This window comes from Cheilinus undulatus, linkage group 7, assembly GCF_018320785.1.
Source record: "Cheilinus undulatus linkage group 7, ASM1832078v1, whole genome shotgun sequence".
Taxonomy (NCBI): domain Eukaryota; kingdom Metazoa; phylum Chordata; class Actinopteri; order Labriformes; family Labridae; genus Cheilinus; species Cheilinus undulatus.
In genome coordinates this window covers 40,135,417-40,157,830 of record NC_054871.1, presented here as the reverse complement: position 1 = coordinate 40,157,830, position 22,414 = coordinate 40,135,417, and the positions used below count along the sequence as shown (strand labels likewise).

At 39.6% G+C, this 22,414-nt stretch overlaps 1 protein-coding gene across 3 annotated transcripts in view; it reads right to left on the bottom strand.

Annotated features, from left to right (window-relative positions):
* Nucleotides 1-22,414, bottom strand: part of rab6ba (RAB6B, member RAS oncogene family a) — a 100,944-nt gene that overhangs the window by 39,988 nt on the left and 38,542 nt on the right. For all 3 annotated transcript variants that reach the window (XM_041792062.1, XM_041792063.1, XM_041792064.1), the window contains exon 2: nt 17,204-17,262. In XM_041792062.1, the coding sequence (XP_041647996.1) occupies nt 17,204-17,262 (59 nt within the window). The remainder of the gene's footprint in view (nt 1-17,203; nt 17,263-22,414) is intronic.

Sequence of the window (22,414 nt, the reverse complement as noted above, 5' to 3'; positions counted from 1 at the left end):
GTATGCATTTTCTTCCTGGGCCAGGTAGAGAAATAGACAGACCTCAGCCCTTGCCTGACACTTTCCCCTACATGCCTCACTCTCTGGAATTTTTTTTACATCCTCCACTGTGTGTTCAGCAGTGTGATGTTCATAACTGACGTATCTTTGCGCTGCAGTCTTCAAATTCCGGTTCTGAGTAAAATGACGAGTGATGATGACATTTGACTTCATCTTTTCCATTTTTGTAGCTGTTGTTCCATGGGATGGGGGTTTGCACTTTTTTTTTTTTTTTTTTTTTTTTAAGAGTTATTTTTGGCCTTTTTGCCTTTATTAGATAGGACAGTGGAGAGAGTCGGAAACAGGGAAGAGAGCGGGGAGAGACATGCAGGAAATAGTGCCACGGGCCGGATTCAAACCCTGGTCGCCTTCGTACATGGCGCACTTCTTAACCACTCGACTACTGGCGCGCCCGGTTTGCACTTATTTTGACAAATGCCATCTTGCTGAGTCCTTCTGCTTCCACAATGTTACATGACTTCAGTCACCATTTCCTTTATTCAGTGCATTAAGAAAGTATTCAGACCCCCTTCATTTTTTTCTGTTTTGTTATGTTGCAGCCTGATGCTGAAGTTAAAACAAAACATCATTTGTATTCTACACCCAGTACCCTAGAATGACAAAGTGAAAACAGAATTTTAGGATTTTCTGCAAAAATAAAAAACTAAAACATCACATTGAAACAGGTATTGAAAACCCTTTGCAAAACACTTGAAATGTAGCTCAGGTGCCTCCCATATCTCTCAGACTTTACTGAGATGTTTCTGTTCCTTGACTGGAGTCCATCAGTAGGGAATTAAATTGATTGCATGTTATCTGGAAAGGCACACACCTGTCTAGAAGGCTTAGCAGCATATCAGATCAAAAACTAAGCCATGACGTCAAAGGCACTGCCTGTAGAGCTCAGAGACAGGGTTGTTGCACAACACAGAACTGGGGAAGGCTACAAAAAGCCTGCTGCATTGAAGGTTCCCAAGAGCACTTTGTGTAGAGCATGGAAGCTGTACGGTAGATTTTAGGATTGGGCAGTATCTGTTTTTCTATACCAACTAGACTTCTCCCAATTTTATCTCACTACACAGTATTATCACCAGATATTTAAAATACATTATATAAGCATCTGCTGGGGTGCTTGTACGAGCAGATAGCAGAGAGCATGCCTCTTCTGCAGGTGTTTCATTCAGTCCTTTAACACAATGCTTCCAGTCTAAGAAAATAAAGAGATTTATAGTAGAAGTATTGTTTTCACACATCACAGGTCAGTTAACAACCCTCTCCTTTTGTCCTCTCTTTCTCTCTCTGAGCACAGCTCCTTTGCACTTTATTTTTCCATCAGTAAGAGGAAATATGAAAATAATAGCCCACAACTATTATCATACAATATCTAAAAATATGAAGTGATGTTCTGTGTGCTTTTAAACAGATCAAGATGGACCTTATATAATATTAATTTTATTTTATTTCATTTACTATTTGCAAAATGTGGAAAGCTCCATCCTAATGTGAGTTTACAGGAAGTTTTAACATGTGAAAGGCTAAAAAAACCAACAAGCCCCAATTGACTTTATCTACATTTCACTTAAAAAGGGGGTTAAGGTAAGTTTAAATGTTTTCACAAGCTTTGCCGCACGCAATACCTATGCTCATTCATTTGATTCACACCAATTTACACACGCCTCAAAAATAATAACAGCATCCATAGCAGGATTGACTGTATTGTACTCCATTGGACATAATGTCACCCAGTAGGTGATGCAAGTAGCTGCCATGATAGCTTCTTCTTTCTTTTTCTTGGTGGATTTGCAAACCAGCCATTGGATAACACCACCTGCTGTACTGGATTGAGGGGACAGAAGCATACTCAGGCAAGTAACAATGTTACCAATATGAGGCAGAACTGAAGCTTGACCTCTGCCCACACAGACTATGTCACAGTTGTAATCAATCATGAACATCAAGTAAACATCATTTAGAGTATTAAGAGGGTGCACATGAACTACAGTAGCTTTTTATGCCTCCAGGTCTACTTAAATCTCTTTAACTGTAGTTGTGTTAAGTATGTTTACCAGTGCAGACACATGGATTGGTTGTCTTTCTTTTACTTAAACAAGACTACCACCACCAACAAGCCCATGAAAGCCTGAACAATAATTTCAAAGTCAGGATCACCTGAGAAAACACTGGCCAACGCTGCTTTCTCTCACAGATAGGAGGAGGAAGCTGAAGGAGTAGCAGAGGTGCTGTGGGCTCTTTCAGGCCTTAGTTTTAAATATAGAATCCCACTCAGACAGATATACATGAAAATATTGGATCAGCAGAAATTATTAATACTCCTTTTACATTTTTAATCAGTGCACATCGTTGGGAGGCAGACCGTGAATCTCTCAGTCCTAGGGATGAAATGCTTTTAACACATCTGAAGGATTTCACTCACATTACATTTGAAATGTATTTTGACTTCTTAACCAAAATAACTTGAGATGTGTTTTCTGATGTCATAAGGGTCGAAGTGGATTGATTCTGACAGACATTTCTTGATGATATTGCATATTCAAGATTTCTTAAATGTATAAAAATTTACAGCTGTGGCCAAAAAATAAAAGTTTCAGGGGCCATATCAGTGGATCAGATCAGTTGGAAGATTCCACATAATACAAGCAGGACAGCTACAAGTAATTCAAGTTAAATGAACTGTATTCAACTACAGCAACAATGTCAGCAGACAAAACAAGTGTATGCATTCCTATTATCATCTGGTATCAGGTTTCTCCCCAACAACAGTGGTGGGGAGTGGGACCTATGACACATTGCTACTGGTGTGTGCTAGGGGTGTCTCATGACACAACACGGTGTGTTTTTGGCTTTACACATTTATCTATAATGGGCTTTATCATTCTATTTTCCATTTTATCACATTTATAAATCAACTGTTTGATCAACTACAAAAAGAGGTGTTAGCAGTTCATCTAAATATTTGTATGCAAGGTTCTGCATCATTTACACAGACTATTTACCCTAACTCTTTACTTACGCATCAAAAAAAACATTTATAGCTGTTTATACATGACATGTATGAATAATTAATGATGCTTTATGACTAAATGCTTGGTTAATGATATGTAGTTATTAACAAGTGTTTCCACTATTTCTACTAGTCTTGTTTAAATCACCAAAGGAGCTGAACCAGTCAAAGACTTCATCTCAGTTCAAAACACAACTTTGTAATTGTGAGAAATAGTCTCAAAATTGGACCCTAATGCATCAAAGTCAACTCTAATTCAGTAAAAAATTATGATTCCAGTAAAAATCTTCTAGTTCAGCTGCACAAAAGCCTCACCACTGACAACTCACTAGGAGGCCACCCAGCATGGGGTCTGCAGTATAATCCAAACTAAATCATATTTTGAGTGTTTTTCTCATGGGAGATAATCGATTTAAGACCAAACAGAAATACCACTGCAAGCATCTTAATTAGTGATTGCAGGGTTGATGTTTCTGCTTTTATGTAAGATAAGAATCTGAGAACTTCTTCTGCTACTGCTGCTCCCTGCAGGACTTTGACGGTCCTCCATCTGGCAGGACGCTATTAAAACCAGCAGACCCTTAGTCACGGTGAGCATATTGACATTTAGCTCACAGCATCATTTTTAACAGCAGCTTGTGATCTCTTAAGATCTGATGAGTTTGAAGTCTTCTGCCCGCACAACAAGAAACAGATCAGCCTTTGAACGAGCCTCCTTCATCAGGCAGAAGGCTGTGGTTATATTAAATATAAAACATAATAATTACCACACGCTGAATTTGTAACACTACTCACATTAATGACTACTACCAGTGCAGACTCATAATTAAGTCTATTTAACTCAATTTATCTGTGTCAAAGTGCATTATGGGTAGACTTGCATCTTGCTAAAATATTATGTCAGCTCTAAAGTAATCCTCTTACAATTATAGCAAACTGTGTGTCTCTGAAGTGACTTAAATAAAGGGAGGAGAGAACAGAGGCTGAGAGCTGCAACCACCCTGGAATCACAGGGCTTGGGAGGGAAGAGGGAGGATGATAAGACACAACCGCTCTCTCCTCTGTGCTGTCACCACCTGCCACATCATGAAGTCTATGCAGCTCGGTAGGTATACCGACAAATCAAGAAGGAGCAATGATCCTTTTGTGAGAGAAATGTCATTGAAGTAGACTACTTCTTTCCTCCAGTCTACTGTAATCCAGAGCTACATCAGCTTATTCAGTTAGCACAGGCAGTGAGGGGATAGACAGCCAATGAAAAGGACGTTTAGAGGCAGGAGAAGATGGAGGATACTCTGATAGACGATGATCTCATGATGCAGGGCTCAACATGTCCTGGTGAAGAATTCATTCACTTTCTCCATATTTGATTTTTATTAATAGCCCTGAACGTTCAGTGTACACTTACCATGAGCTACCTGTGTGTTAAACGGAGGTATATGCTCCTGTAGAAGACACAAGCTTGTATTTAAGCTTTTTATTTCAGTTTCATTGTGCATGCAGAGTCTGTGTCCCCTGTATCTATGTTCAGGCTTCAGGTGATGCTGCTGCCGTCACGGATCCACCAGCATGAAGCTCCAGGCAGACGCCAAATTACATGAGGTTGGTAAGCGAGAGTATTCTTGCTATCAGCAGCACCTTGTCCCACTGCTTGTTTATAATCACAGCAACACGATTGGGGCCTGACCGATTGATTGACCGGCTGATTGAAACAGCAGATTGTAGCTGATTAAAAAATAACTGGTAATTGGCCAAACGTTGTCTGATAAACGCTGATGTCCACACACATATTTCTGCTAATAAAGAGCAAGGGATAAGACTTGGTTTTACAAAGGCATGATGTCTGTGCTTTATTACTTATCCAGTAGAGGGCGTATGACTCCTTTCATATCAGAAAATAAACAATATTGCAAATTTCCTGTTTAAATTCAACCCGCTTGTCCATGAGTCTTGGCGTGCGTTATTGTGTTGGTCATGCTTATCTGTTTATGTTAGCGAGCTAAAGTTATGATAACCTAGCTTAACAGAGCTGAGTCAATAATGACAAAATAAACAGGGGTAAGTGGGATGGGGGTGGGGGGCTCTTGTCAGAGTTTGATTCATAACGACGTCATGGTGTGAAACAAAATACATGGTTATAGGACTTTAGAGGAAAGCAATTCAAATCATGTTGTACCTGTGACTTTTATGATGGTGCTTATATAGCTACCTATTACTTAAAGATGACAATAAATTCATCATTTATCAATACAGTGACTGACCTCTTCATTAGACACATCTGTGCAATGTAATGCGCACCAATAACATCTCAGCGTTGTCAGTGTTGTTGACACTGTCAGGGAGGTGATCCATTCTTCTTTATGTTTATTACTGACATTAAATTGAGTGTTGCTGTCGTTGTAAGAGGTGTTCCTAATATTTTGACCCTCTGTTGCATGTGAGTGGGGGTTGGCCTCATATCACAGACTCCTCAATATGATGCTCCTCACATCAACACCCATTACCACCTCAGTAAGAAGCAAACAGAAGAATTATCAGCATTGTGAAAGTCAATTAATTTGAAAATATTATGCAAAATTTTAATCAGCAGATGTATTGGTTATTGGAATTTTTTATTCTCTAACATCGGTATCTGCCCCCCAAGCTCCTCATCAGTTGGGCCCTAAAAACAACACAGTGAACTTCATCAAATCATATCTTAAACTCATGGGCCAGGCCAAGTCAACTAAATTCAACAATATTAGACAAGATTGAGACAATATTAGACACATTTAAGTTACACAATAACAAGAAACAAGTTTATTTGTAAAGTTCTGGAGCAATTTAGTCATTCCATCCAACTGTTTTCTCTTTTCCCTTTCCTCCTCCTCTGTATTTTTGTGTATGTCAGAAATTCTGTCAGAGGGCTGTATAGAGTTTGACATTTGAAACCTGCAAATGACTTAAAGAACCAAATATGAATAAATAAAATGGGGGATTTCAGATATGTATGATGTATACATAAAAATGCAATACATTTGTCTGGTTTTATTTTAGTTTTCCTTAAAAAAAATCAAGAAAAAAAAAAAAATATATATATATATATATATCGCACAGAGAAAAAATATCTAAATGCCAGCTTTTTCCAATACCAGTCAGCCTCAACGCCTACGTAGAAATACCTATGTAACAACAACATATAGCTGAAATAAAAGGGTCCTTGTTTCATAAGCAGGTGTTTAACTATGAGGCTGGCATTCAAATGAGGATTTTCTCAAATGACTTGTAAAATATTCAGTGGTTTTGGGCTCACCTCTATTACAAAAACCCTCATTTTTTCAACTAAAACCTAATTGGTTTTGATTTGTAGGGTTTAAGTGTAACAATGTCTATCTGTGTGATGCATATGGATTGAATTTCAGCTGTATTTGAACCCTCTTTAAAATTTTGTTCCCATACTTGTGGGCACAGTCCTGCCTGTTCTTTAACATTTTTTGTTTAGCTCTATTATGTCTATTTCTGTGAAATTCCCCTCAGACTCTTTTTTCTGTGTAAGCATACCTGGCCATTAAAATCTGTGTCAAAGGTTAACATGTGACCTATTTTTTAGAAGTCTATTAGAGTAGATCCACCAGTTGCTACAGTAAATCGTAGAGTATTTGTGCAGATCTGACACATGCCGTCACAGCCCGGTGGCCAGCCTTGACTGACAGCTCCAGCACAGCTGACAAAAGCGTTCTTCCTCTGGAGGGCTGTGAGCCCTTTAGCATGTGCTGCCAGGCAGTGAGGACGCCTGCCTCTGTCTCTCTTGGCTGACTGGTTGCTTGATGGGAGTCTGGTGCTTTAGAGGCAGCAAATCTGGCCTTAGTCATCCTCCTGCTGACTAAAGCCACTACCACGCTCGGTTTCATCTTTCTGATGGCCTTCTGTCTCTAAATATACTGCTGCTTCTCTTTCAAAGGGTTGAACTGCATCTGCTCGAATTTAAAGCTTGACATACATGAAAACAACATGCAGTGATTCATCCAGGATAGCATGACTTCAGAAACCTACTCATCAGGACACAAAACCTCCCGCAGGCTCGCATTTATTGCATCTTTTCCACCCTCACTGAGAAAATCCAGCAGCCCACCCTCTGAGCAGCAGCGTAAACACTCAAACCGAGCTAATGCATGCAGCATTTTAATTAATACTCAAAGGTCTCGGGAGATGAACTGGAAAAAAACTGCAAAATCATTTACAGCCCTACCTGTCACAGAGCCAGGGATGAAAACGAAGGCACGAGGGGAGAGTGGGGCAGCATGCAAACACCCAGAGAGGAGAAACACGCACACAGAGGCAGAGCTTGATCTATAGCTACAAAGTGGAGGTTATGATACCCATAAAAAAATCATTAATCCACTAGCTGAAGAAGACATGAAGGTGACTAAGAAGGGAACGAGGTGACTGTTTTGTTTGACGAAGGGTTTAGTCATTAATTTGTTTTACATACAAATATTTCCATCTCCCTCCCTGGCGGCTGTTTTCCTCTGGTTCAGGCCAGAACAAAAGCGAGGGGGCAGACACTGACATTAAACAGCATATGGGGATGTTATTAAATAATCAGATGCTATCTGTCCTGCATCTGCCTGCCCACTTACAACAGGACAACATGGATGGAAAAGCAAGGGTGAGGGAAGCTTTCTGTCCCCTCAGACCTCATCAAAACAAGGCCGGTGAATACGTTTGCCATCTGTGTAGAAACCCACAATCCCCCTGATGCTCCTCAGAATGACTGCACTTCGACGGATGCTTGATTTCAAAGTCGTAATTTATCCGGCTGCATTCAGGTCTGGAGTTACAGCAGTGGCCTTGGAGCGAGACAGACTGCAGGCAACAACAGACGCCCACACTCACTCCAGGTAATTGTAGTTAGGAGAGAGCTGCTCTCTGAAAATGATGCAGGAAATGTTTGTGTCAAATTTACTTTCTATGTATTATGGGCTTGTTTGTGAGGATATTAATCTCAGTGAAGCCAGAAATATATTGCATAATACTGAATAAAAATAAGGGAGATGTTTTGATTCAATTCAACCTAAAGGCTTTATTTTTCTGAAAGTTTCAGTAACAATTTTACCAAAGTATCTTAGAGAGAAATAATGAAGAATTTGGATGATATATGAGTAATCTAATACCAGAAATATGAGAATGTGCCACTATGGCTTAGCTGCAACTACTTAAAGGTGTAATCTGCAACATTTCAACATTATGGCTAAACCAGGAAAAAAAAATTTTCTTCTCTTTTTTTGGCTGATTAACTACAGAAGTTTTGAGACTAATCATGATTAATCACAACCCTTAGTTGCGTTTTACAATTCTTTTGCATTTTAAACTGTTTTTGTGTCATTTTGGATTTTTCTGTCTTAGGCCAGCTGCATACTAGACAATTTTAAAATCTTATACAACTTTAAAACCGTGGGAGACCACAGACATCAGGACAATTTCAAACGATTTTTCGTCTCTAATCCTCTGAGCGCATGCACTTGTCAACTCAGCCAGACTGTCAGATCACTAGAGACCACACACCTGCTGACCTGCCATTGACTTCAGATGATCATGTCACTTCAGGAAGAAAAGTACGTATGATCCGGCTGGTGACCCCACCCCGTCTGCTCGCTCTCATTGGTTGATGGAAGTATTCTGTCAGAGGCACTACGAACTAGAATCGTAAATATCAAGCACATTTGATATTTACGACTCGGGGTCCAGGAGGCTATGACACAGTTTTGGAATGGTAAAGTAATCATGTTGACACCACACACATGAGAATTATTCAAACAAATAATCGTTTTCGCCCCCCTTGAATGTCAGGGGAGGTAAATCTTGCCTCATATCATGCCTAAAATCCTTTAGCGTGGTCAGCCTTAAGTTAAGGCTTCCTGTTTGGATACAGACCTTTCAATGTTTTGTTCATTATAAACATAATGTCATCACCACCGTAAGTGGCACAATTTAGTTTATTTTTGTTTGACATTTAATTTCTAACCCATTTGTTTTAAAGTTGACCAACAGTACCAAAAATACCTGTTAAAGGCCTCTAAATGGTGCATGTGGCTGTTTGCACTAAAAAAGTAGGCTACATAAAAATTAACATAAACTGCTTTTGCTTTTAGCTCATTATTTCGTCACTGCAATCGGTAATGTAATATTGGAGAGTACTCTAGTGGACAAATGTGTAACTACACGGTGATTAAAGCAACTGAACGTTTTACACACATATTAATAAAAAATGTGCATAATTACTCGAATATAATTCAAAATCTGTAAAAAATAATAAATGAAATTCAAATAGGACTGACTTGGCTTAACCAGTGTGAGCTGAAAGAGAAAATAAAGCATGCAATTACTCGCAATTAAAAAGTAGTAAAAAACTAATTGTGGATCTTATTTCATCACAATTAACTCGGTTAATCGGTTAGAGGTTCTTAAGGTAAGTTTAGATTATTTTTCAGTTAATAGATGTGTACTAGCATAAATCCATTTAAAGTGAGGTTTCAGTCTGAGAGAGGGAGAGAGAGAGTGGAGGGGTGAGTGAGAAGGAAGCAGCACTGATCTGACTTATCAGTCCCCAATTTAAATGACTTGGATTGATGCAAAAACTTAATTAAATCGAACCTGTTTCAAAAAATCAACTGGACAACAAAAAAAAAACAAAAAAACAAAAAAAACTCAGTGCGCAAAGAGCTCAACTCTGTTAAAAAATCACCACATACACGCACACACACACTCAAAAAGGATGTTGACATTGTTCTATTGCTGTTGTGTAATTTTCTTTCCCAAATGTCAAAATGTTTTAAAATGTTATTAAAATTAAAAATCTATTTAAAACATAAATTCTTTCTTGTGTAGATCAAAATATAACGCAAAATATGAAACAAATGGTTATTCTTAACCAAAAGACAAAAGTATCATTAAAACACAACGCCTCTAACACGAGTCCTTTTAGACCCACTTATAGGAGAGTGTAGGGTCAAGTCACTTGTTCATCTGAGGGTTAAGATGTAAGCCAAAAGTTGTCCATCATTTTGGAGAAATATTCAGGCAACTATCTGATAATATTGCAGTGCAGCTCTGCCACTAATCACATAATGTCTGGTGTAATTCTTCTATTATTTATGTTTCAGCATCATTAGTCAGTATCTGTGTCTGTGCATGCCATTTCTGCCATGTTAGCTGGTTAAGTATTTCTCAGGTATCGATTTATTGTGGCGGCCTGAGCATGGGAGTCAGGAGTATTGATTACTTTTCCCTGCAGAGACGACAACAGATGAAGAAATGAGAAGACTTCTAAGTATCTGGCTTTATTTGTTTATTGTGTTCTGCTTTAAGCTTTGGTAGCTTTCTCAGGATAAAAACAACTCCAAACAGCTACCATCACACATACAACCTCCAAAGGAGTTTTGATGTTATTGTGATGATACTCATAGACGTGATTCTTCTGGTCTCTGTAATCACAGAAATGCTGACTGATGAGTTAAAAAACAGCTGGTAACACAACTCTGCTTCTCAGTCTTTCTTTCCACTGTCAACCTGACTCAACTATAAGCCTCCTCCACAGCAATTTGTGTCAGAAAGATCTGTAAAGAAACATTTAGACGCTGCGGAGATTTAGCAGCTTAACAAAATAAAACCACAATCCCTTATAGTCAGAGGAAAACGTGTGGCTCTGTAGTCCTTCATGACTTGTTCACGTAGGAATATAAGAGGATACAGCATCACAGAGCCAGCATGGACAACTTAATCCTCACACAATGAGCCATCCAAATCTCATTACAGCACAATGCAGTGAAAACTGAAGAATAGAGACATGGTTTTTCTTCTCTTTTTGAGAGGGTTACCAGGATGCAGCAGGTCCTAAGAATACCGGTCTTTGTAGGCACCTTGATAATATTATGAAACATGACATGATTACAAGCTGAGCAACTTCTCTCCCTCAGTTCAACACTCAGTCTGAGGCAGAGGCTGTGTGAAGATCTTGTGGGAAATATGTTTTTGGTAGAAGAGAACATTGATATCACTCACAGACGTGTTAAATACAAAGCTACAGCCAGGTAAGCCTAGCACAGAATAAAACAACATAACAGGGAAAGAGCTAGACTATTGTTATGCATTCATTTTGATCAATTAGATTCAATAGACTTTTTTCCTCCATGTTTCTGAGTTGGAGGTTTGACTTTAAGCAGTGTCACAGCTCACGTGACGCTCACTTGAACACATCATGGAACTTCAGACGCTGCTGTGAGCAGAGATGTGTCTGCTCTCTCCTCTCCTGTACAGAGTGTGATCTGCTCTCTAACCTCGCAGTCTCTCCAGTTAATCCACATTATTCTTTGTTTGATCCCCCTGCTGTTTTCTCAGATGAAATGCTGCTTGATTAAACCGCGCTGGTTTTTAAATCTCCCGTTCATAGACAGCAGCGCACACTCGCCGTTGCGGATGCTGTGACGTCTTTTCACACTCGTGGAAAAGTCTGATACGGCTCTGATACTACCTCCCAATCCTGATCAGTGGTGGGGCGAGATCGACCCCCCATTGCGGAGCGGTCACTTTCATACAGAACGGCATTGCAGAACAAAGGCAGTGTGAAAGTAGCTCGAGTTTGGCAGATGCCTGGAGAACATTACCTGTCTGACAACACTGTGCCAACTGTGAAGTTCGGTGGAGGAGGGATAGTGGTATGGGGCTGTTGTTCAGGGTTTATGCCTCATTTTACCAAGACTCCCAACATGACTGAGCCCAAGTGCACGAAGCAAGGACTATGAAGACATAGTTTGATCAGTTTGGTGTGGAAGATCATGACTGGCCTGCACAGAGCCCTGACCTCAACCCCATCAGGCACCTATGGGATGAACTGGAATGGAGAGCAGGCTTTCTCATCCAACAGCTGTGCTTGACCTCATAAATGCTCTACAGAATTAATGGGCACAAATTCCCACATAAACACTCCAAAGTCTTGTGGAAAGCCTTCCGAGAAGAGTGCAGGTTATTAAAGCTGCAAAAGAGGACACATTCCACATCAAAGTACATGTATTTGAATACAGTGTCATTACAGTCCCTGGTTTAGTAATGGTCAGGTGATCAAATACTTTTGTCCATATACGCTACATGCCAAAAGTTTGGAAGAAACTTCAAGTTTGTGTTCACAATGCCTTCCTTAAAAACTGGTATAAATTCTATGATTTTGGGATGTATTTATTGCATGATCTGTCACACCTTCAGTGCAAAAGATAAAAAGAAAATCACAGTTTGCATTATTCACTTTAGCTCTTTGGCTTTTAAGAATTTGCAACAAAAATCCCAATAAATATAAACTGTGTCCATTACAAACTATCACAGAAATGGCTTGAAAGAAACAGCTGAGTAAAGACACAAGAGTACAGATTTGTACATTGAGGAAAGAAGGATACACTAAAAGAGACATTGCAAAACATCTTAAAAAACACAAGAGGATATCTCTACACCCTGAAGAGACTAGAAAAAACTGGAAGTTATGATGATAGAAAAAGATCAGGATAAACAGATCATTGTCACCAGTAAGACAGATCGGCCAAAAACAGCACCACAAATAAGGGAGGAAATCAACATGACAAGGTCAAAACCCATATCTCTGACAACTGTGAAAAGACATCAGAGGATGGCAGGCCTGAAGGGTTGTGTATCTGCAAAAAAACTACTACGACCAAGGAAAAAGAAAATGAGAGTGGGCAAAAACAGGTTTGAACTATTTGGTTCAAATCGCAGTCTACAGAGTCAGACAAACTGGTGAACGTCTTAAGGCACCATGCGTTACACCTACAATAAAGCATGGAGGTAGTGCCATGGTATGGGGATCTTTACAGGTGATAGAGTCGGAGGTTTGTTTGAAGTAAAGGGTATCATGAAGAAGGAACAGTACCACCATCATCAAGCAGTTCCATTTGGACTAAGACTTGTGGGCTGAAAGTTTGTTTTGCAGCAAGATAATGACCCTAAACATTCTCCCAAGCTCTGTTAGGGTTACCTAGACAAAAAGAAGAAGAAGCTGTTCTTCCAAAGATGGTTGGGCCCCCTCCATCTCTAGACCTCTCTCCAACTGATCTTGTGCGGGATGAATTGGATTGATCAGTCAGAAAAGTGCGTCCCATGAATCAGCAGTCTCTCACTGACGAATTTAAGAAAGCTTGGAATGTAATTCCTAGCACATACCTTAAAATTAAATATCAGGTATTTTGGGTTTTTATTGCAGTGGTGTGAACTGGTAGGCTTTGAGTGTTGCAGTTATCTTTCTGGCTTAGTTGACAACAATAAAGTAGTTGTAATGTCCTCTAACCCAATGGTTCTCAAACTTTTTTTGCCCAAGGCACACCAAAAAGCAAGCTGATGTCTCAAGGCACACCATATTAATGTCCTTGCAAAACAGCCTCTTTAGCATGTGTAGCAAGTAGCAACATGTCCCAGTCCCAACTGCATGCAACGTGAGCAAGTGCCAGCTACATCAGTTTGATTACAGAGTTTCCTTTTGTAGCATCCTGACAAGTGATGCACTGCAGCTCCCCAGGTTTATCCCCAGTCACCCTGTTCCTATTTTCTCTCTGTCGCTCCTATTAAGATGGACAAGTAACAAGGGAAGAGGTTGCACAAAGGATGACAAGACACCAGGAGTGTCCCACCAGAGCATATTCTTAGTTTTCTTCCACTTTTCTCACTACCAAAACTTGTTAGCTTGTTTTACAAAGAGGAGTGTGTTGCATGGATATTCTCCATGCCCATTTATGAGTTTTTATGGTCTGACTTGAGCTAACATGGAGACAAATTATGTGGCTAACAGCTGTTAGAGGCACAATACCTCAGATTTTCTAAGTAAAAGCATGAGATGTCATATTTTTACATGTAAATTTACATTTGCATATTTAACAGATAACAGATGGACAGTGAGCATGAAAAGCTATATGATGCAATGCAACGTGTAACGCTTGCATGCAGTAAGGACATTGGTTATAGTCTCTTTACTTGTTGCATAGTTGTAGTACTTATGTAAAGTCAGACAAATTTTCAAGGCACACCTACACTTGTCTCAAGGCACACCATTTGAGAACCACTGCTCTAACCCCAACTTAAAAGCAAGTGAGCATATTTCACAAACTACCAACTTAAAGATTTCCTCTCCTGGTGATAAAAAAATGTTTAAATTACAGCTGTTTACTGAAGAGGAAAGATGGAGGAATGAGCTGGAGGAGGTAAGAAAAGGAAGACAGGCCTTGGACCGAAACTGTGCAAATCGTCAGAGACTGCAGTAGGTAATTTAAAGGCAGGGCCAGATTATCATTTGTGCTTGTGGGACTGAGAAGGACCAGAAGGCTACAGAACATTATTAACTCTGCTGTCCTGACAGTAAGCCTGTTGGCAAACGTTATACCTCATGGAAATGTCTTTTAAAACTCACTAATGTTTTAAAATGAAGAGAACATCTCCCCCACACTGTAAAGTCAGACAGGTGAGGTGGAGATGTTAGTCGAAAAGAGACATCATTCATGTCCAAAAGATATTTTTGAGGCTCTATGGCTTATCTGTGCTAAAAATTTTAATAACTGTATCTTCTTACTTTTCAGTTCAGCCAACCAAACTTTACATAACATGCTTAACTGATTTATAAGTTACAAGACCTGTGCTTTGCAGTTCAATGCTTTGAAAAAGCCATTTTAAAGTGTAATCCCAAACATTGTCTTTATTAGTCATCCATCCAGTACAACATTGGACAGTAAAGCCTACTTTCAGTGCAGCTCTGAAGGCAGGGTCTTTGACCTGATGGCTTGGTTTTTGCTCTGATATGCTTTGTCAGCTGTGAGGCCTTCTATAGAGAGGGTTTTGCTTTTCCAAATCACGTCCAATTGATTGAATTTACCTCAGGTGGACCTCAGTCTAGGTGTAGACATATCTCAGCAGCAATCAAGACAAATGGGAGGAATCTGAGCTAAATTTCAAGTGTTTTTGCAAAGGGTCTAAATACTTATGTCAATGTGATATTTCTTTTTTTTTTATTTTAATACATTTTCAAAAACGTCTACTGTATGTACATTAATGACAATAATGATTTTTTTTTTTTTTGCAGTTGTAGCATCAGGCTAACCTCACACGCCAGATCAACTGTTTCAAATATCCACTGTATGGATATATTTCACATTCATCTGTGAAAGCTCCCATAGAAAGCATAGGGCAGGAGTTTAAAAAAATTCTCAAAGGTGGCTGAAGGAACTATCAGAATGACAAGACAAAATGGCATTGTACACATGCGCTTCTCTTGAGCTGACGGGTTACCACTGCCGTAGAATGATAATGGTGAAGCTTCTCGGTGAATAACATTGATGCCAAGGCCAGACGGGAGATGCGCAAAAACAGCAGAATAAGCTTTCAATGCGGCTCATTTTAAAAAGAAAGGTGGTCCGCTTTCCTGCAGCTACATCCGAGCTATCAGCAACTGTGGCAGAAGCCACGGTACACCTGCAAACCCCACCCTGGCGATTGCAAACTAATGCCGAAGCAGACTGGGAGAAGAGCACAAATCTTTTCCAAGTGTTGTCCAGTTCTGACAGAACTGCCACTGTGGCTAAGTCCAAGCTAATCATTCCACTAGCAGCCATTGTACCTATAAACCCACTCAAAACAACAACTAACTTTTCTCTCCGTAACGCTGAGAAACTCATGGCAAAGCAGGTCGGCAAATGATTGAAAACATCTTCACCATCTTGAAAAGCTTTTCATGCAGAAATGTGGTCAAGTTCTGGTCAAATTAATGCAATACTACAGCTGTATCTGAGCTAATCAATGCACTGGAGGCAGCCATTGCAAACAGCTTCAAGTAAGACTAAACCCTGGCCATAGCTACCACCTCCTGCTCCTCAAATAACACTGATTGGTCCCAACAGTGTTCAGTTCGGCAAAAACATTGTGGATTGGAGCTTTTCAAGATATATTTGGCTAATGACAGATATAGAATCTGGTGAATCCATCTGCTTTGCAAAGTTAGCATCAGGCTGCAACATAACAAAAGTGAAAAAAGTGAAGGGGGTCACAATACCGTCAAAATGCACTGTATATAACCTGCTAAAGTGTGTGACTTCTGTATGACTGTAGCCATTTATGTGCTTGTAATGAAACTATTATGTTGTCTGCTCACATTTGTTCTCCGCTCTCTTGTTGATATTGTGAGTATGTGGAACTACACAGTGGTATAAAGTAACATCATATTGTCTGACTCGGCTGCTTTGTGTAGTTTCTCTCTTGTTCTTTTTCCATTATGCCCTTCTTCCTGGAGAAATCCCTCTTCCTGTCTGACAGGGAGTTTACAAGAAACTCTGGACAATTTCAGGGGAAGCCTGCCTAAAAATGTTCAAAAAAATTTAGGAGTGCATGTGTGAAAACAGCTTTCTGCAATGAGAGGCGGATGCTATCTGCAGATTAAGGGTTGTATTTAGTGACACATTAAGCTGCATTTCCTACTTCAACTTACCTTCATTCTCAGTGTTTTCATAAACTGATGCTATTTTGGTGTTCCTTTGGCTAATCTTCTTATGGATTTTCACACACCGCCCAGGCTCATAACACTGTACATTCCCTAAATAAAGAGGCTGAGTGAGCTGGATAACACACACTCTCTCACACAGCGGAAAACTCACACTCTCCACACTATGTGACAACGGTGGCGAAACAGCTTTGTGAGATTTATTTTTAATTCCTTTTTTATTACTATGTAAGTAGATCCTTTTTGCTCATAAGGCAATAATACAGCAGGTTTTATTTAAGGGGTTGTGTGCCTGCAGACCTTTATGAGAGAGCTGTAGCTGCATAAGCAATATTCTGTTTTTAGGAAGACGAGATTAGGCTGCTTTAGAGGGAGGGAAAAAATAGTGATAGCCTGAGGGCTAACAGTGCTCTTGATGTTGCTCAGTTCAAAGGTGTGTGATCAAACATCAGCGTTGGCTATACTTTCCTTATTTGTACAAACACGAGCAGTTATTTTGGGTGAATTCATTTCCTAAATTATTAAGTCTTTGATTTATGTATAGCTTTTTTTTTCACTATCAATGAAAGACACAATGCAACTTTTCAGTACAGCAAAATATTTCCCTCTCAGTTTAGAGCACCTACCTGATATGTGTTGTCAAAGCTGTCATACATGAACCGTGTGATCAGAGACGTCTTTCCAACTGCAAGAGAAGAAGAAGATAGAAAATGTTAAAACAGAGACGAAGGCTTCCTCCGTTCACACACGGTAAACATAACAGCAGGATGGATGGTGGTTACGGTTCTGGCACGACTGTCACTGCTGCCCAGGGAGCTCATTACTGTTTGTGGGGGTGACCAGGAGGTCAGCCGTGGCATCAGGTCCATGTAATTACAGAGCTGCTGCCTCTGCTGGCACTGTGTGTCACAATAACTTGGACATTTCTCATTTGGTACATAATAGAGAGAAAACAGGTTGATGAGATGCTAAGATGCAAAAGAGAACCACTAGAAACACTGATGTATTCTGACATATATAGTAATAAGTCATCTGCACAACTTTTAATGAAAATGCTGAGACAAAACACTGATTAATTAGGTCTTATAAATTGGTATATGCTGGGTTCTAGAGACTAGCGAAGGGCAATTAATAGTTTTTTGCTTCCCACAATAACAAAAACAAGATAATCCATTTTAAACTGTTCTCATTTTGTTAAAAGGTTTTGCCATATTTGGTTAATGTGCCAGTCTTTTCCATTATTTTATGGCTGATTGAAGTTCCCTCTATGTATCCAGATGTTGTAAAATCAATGTGTAAATGTGATTAATAATTGGGATCTCAATATCAAACTAACCCTGATTTTGTCATTTCTTTTGGTCTTATTTTGATAAATGTGATGTCACTCTTTTCTAGGCAAGCGTTCTTTAAAAAATGACTCAAAACAAGCAATGCAAATGACATGAAATAATACACTTCCTGTCTTTTTCATAAGCATGTTTTCTCACACACAACAAACCACCAGTAAGTATCTCAAGTGATCGCAGTATAAAGACACCTGTGTCTGACAGGTCCAGTCACTGGTTGATTGGTATTCCTGGCTGCCATTACACCATGAAGACACAAGAACACTCCAAGCAACTCAGAGAAAAGGTTGTTGAAAGTATAAGTCAGGGGATGGATACAAAAAGATTCGAAGGCACTGAACATTCCCCAGTGTTCAGTCAAATCCATCATCAAGAAATGGAAAGAACATGGCACATGTGTACGTCTGCCTAGATCAGACTGTCCTCACAAACTGAGTGACAGTGCAGGAAGAAGCAAGTGAGAGGGGCCACCAAGACACCTATGACTACTCTGAAGGAGTTACAAGCTGAGTTGGGAGAGCCTCTGCATACAACAACTGTTGCCCGGGTTCTTCACCAGTCAAAGCTTTATGGAAGAGTGGTACAGAGAAAGCCACTGTTGAAGAAAACGCAGATTAAATCTTGCCTATAGTTCACCTAAAGACATGGGGGAGATTCCATGGTCAAGCTGAAGAAAGTTCTTTGGTCCGATGAGACCAAAACAGTGCTTTTTGGCACACTATTCACTGCACCTCACCACAAACACACCATCCCCACTGTGAAGCATAGTGGTGGCAGCATCATGCTGTAGGGAGGATTCTTCGCAGCTGGCCATGGAAGGCTTGTAAAGGTAGAGGGTAAAATGAATGCAGACAAATGTAGTAAAATCCTTTGAGGGCAATCTTATCCACTCAATCCAAACCTGACTCACCAGATAGATTTGTTTCACACATCCATGTGGAAAACCACTCAAAGACAGCGTTTGGGAAAGGGCAGAGCCTTTGTCACATCTTTACAGGCCAATTGGAGCAACAAAACACGTGATGTAGCTGCTACCAAGCTGTGCCCCTATCGAAGGAGTAAACTCCATATAGAACTGCATAACGCGAACCATAGCAACTGTAGACATGTCAGTACACGACTTTGTCATTTCTGAAGAGAAAGAATGCTGTTCTTTGTTATTCTTTCAACGAAAAAATGTCATCCAGTTCGGATAAAACTGGCGCTATAGCAGCATCCACGCTAATGTCTTCCGCCATAATTGCACAGGCCTCTTGTTACTGCTTGCTTACATCACGACTCTGCCGCACCCGAAAGTACTGCCCCTAAACGCTGATTGGTCCTGTTACTTTCTAACTGGGCCCAAATGGTTCAGACGGAAGCTTTGGAAGATGAATTTGCCAGTGAGAAACATGGAAGTGGGCGTATCCATCTGCTTTGCAAGGTTAGCCTGATAGAGCTCAAGAGGTTTTGCAAAGAAGAATGGAATAAAACTGCAGTGTCCAGATGTGCAAGCCTGATTGAGACCTATCCACACAGACTCAGTGCTGTGATTGCAGCCAAAGGTGCATCTACTAAACACTGACTTGAAAGGGGTGAACAGCTATGCAGTCACTTATTTTGCATTACATATTTTTAATCTATTTACATTACTTTGAGAAATGGATTTCCACTTTGACATTAAAGAGATTTTTTTGTATTTTTTATGTCAAAGAAGCAAAACTATATTGACCAAGACTGATTTATAAAATCAATAAAATAGTAAAGCACTGTAAGTCCTTTTAAATCTGTGTCAGTCTGGTCAAACAGCAATAACAATAGCAGTCTCCAGCAGGCGCAGGGCAGAGGAAAAACCCACATATGCACTGATGCAGATGCAGGAAATGACAAAAGTGTGTCGTCTATTGTTTAAACTGTCTCTGCTTACACCATTCAGAGGGGCAACATAGTCTGACAACATTAGGACAGTTGCCAGGATGTTTATCACAGTCAGTCAAACCAGACCGTACCTGAACAGTCCAGATAAAGCAGATTCTAGGAGAGAGATACAGGCATGAAATTGTACTCTTATGGGGTTCTTGTTTTTTTTTTTTACAAACATTATTCCAAAACTAAAATCACACTGAGAAATGTTTGTGACTCCAGCAGTACAATTAGTGCTGGGAACAATGAACAATCAGCTGTTAAAGATTTAAGCATTGTTTATCTCTGACACAACTGATTCCTCAGCTGGAGTCTTTGAAAATCCTAACACTTACAGTACTTGAATTACATCAGGCTGAAACAATCACAGACAGAAAAACATATGCTTGCATTTATCTCAAGCAACATTGGCAAAACCATCAATATAAAGGTGAGGCTAAAGGAGAAGCAGATTTATTGTGCTGTCTGCTAAGGAAAACTCACTAAGAGCAAGCTGCTGCTACAGTGAATACAAAAAAACAGGATGATGAGATTTTTTGTGTATGAAACTATAAGAGTGGCTGATTTGCTACTGAAAAGTAAGTTGAACTATACTGGCAGATGTATCATGTAGGCGTGGTATGATTTGTGACTGATAAATAGCTTTAAAACAAGCAACTCATTTCATAACAATTCAATAATGTATTCATCATCTTAAAGTAGCATAAGGCCCAAGACAACGGAGCAAATCACTTGGTTTCCGTCACAGGGCCAGACAGAGTTGACTCATTGATGGATGGCCTGTATGGTTTTCCGATGTTTTTTATCCTCAGTGGTTCTACTAATGAAGGGGACGGGAGCTCAGCAAATGGGGAAGCAAGCAGAAATCAATCACATCCTCCTCTTATATCCATTTAGCATCACTGCGAATGCTTGGCAGGGAGCCTGTGTCTTATATCCCTTAAGTCAAGTGGAACAGATCCAGAGTGCTTCAGTTAAGTCTGATCTGCCAGGAAATCCTGACCAGACTCTGAAAGGTCCTGACTAGAGCTGGATGATAAGGACCAGAAATCATATCTGGATATTTGTTAGTTGAATGTTGATACACAAAATAGAACTCTGCTCTACCCGTCAATTTTTGTTTTTTATTCATCAAAAGTTGCAGACAAACTCCAACAGACTGTCTACATTGTACGAAAACAATGGCAGCATTTCTGAGACTGTTAAATTGTCTTTACTCTGGAATACTATGTGTGTTTCAAAAGGAGAAAATCACCATTATTTCAAATAGGGAGGTGCGCGGTTAGCCGGCTAAATTTGGATATCAAATTCCCCTACATAAGATTCACATGTCTGTTGAACTAATAACCTGTCAATTTTTCTAAACACAAGCCTGAAATCCAGGACCTTTGCTCTTTTAAAACTGTAATAAAGGCTCCCGCTACAATAGTTGCTGTTGCTTTACTTAATGGCAGCTGCCTTTCTTCCAGAGCTTTCCCCCAAAACTTTGCCAGGTGTGAACATTAGAAGCTTAATGTTAACATGTCAGAGGAACACTTCAAGGCAGAATTTTGAACTAGAAAATAGAAAATCTATCTATCCAGAAGCATATATCTGTTAGTGTTTCTTATTGTTAACACCTTATACTGGCATCTACAGATGTATGTGAAGATGTTAACAATAGGGCCAATACCAAAACCAAATAAGTTGATGCACATCAGAATCCCAAATATTTATTTCTGTTATCCTGAGTTAATTAAAAATGTTCATAAATGATGTTTTAAAACAAACTTCATTAGTACATTTTCAACAGCAGTTTGAGCACAACAAACTCATTGCTGGTATTTCTCTCAGTGCACCATCTCCTTCTTCCAAATGCAACAGGAGGTGTGCTGTTAGCATTAGCTCTTAGCATTGGTGATGTTTACATTACTGTCTGACACAATAACATACTGTCTAGTGCCTACACTGTTTATGGAGCTGTGAGGCTCTCGGCCCATCCCATTTTCTTTAAAGAAAAGTGTTAAGACTCACTGTGGACCCCATGATCCCTGGGTAAGAGAAAGCATGACCCAATGTCTATTCATCCATTAAAAAATTCCTGGATCCAGACGGTGATCCAGATCATTCCCAAAATCTAATCAGTTCTTCCTTATGCCATTTCTGACATTTCCTGAAAATTTCATCAAAATCCGTCAACAACTTTTTGAGGTATGTTTCTAACAAACAAACAAACAAACAAACAAATGAACAAACCCACTCGATCACATAATCTCCTTGGCGGAGGTAAAAAATTGAAAAAAATCAAAATCAAAAACAGCCTGGTGTATTACTCAGCCCTAGTTCTGACTCGTTCAATTATATGTCTTCTTACTCATGCCTGACTTCTACATCCAAATCTAATGATCCACATATTCTCCAGTGTATCATGCAACATCTGTTTGTACAGATACCATTACACATTTTTTGTTTTTAACTTTTATGTCAAATTTCAATCTATAATTCATGTCAGAGGGATGTACTGAAACCAAGCCCTCAAAATCTGCATGCACTGTCTCCCTCAGTAAACATAATCTGTCTCTAATTCACAGTTAATCAAATGGGCCCCAG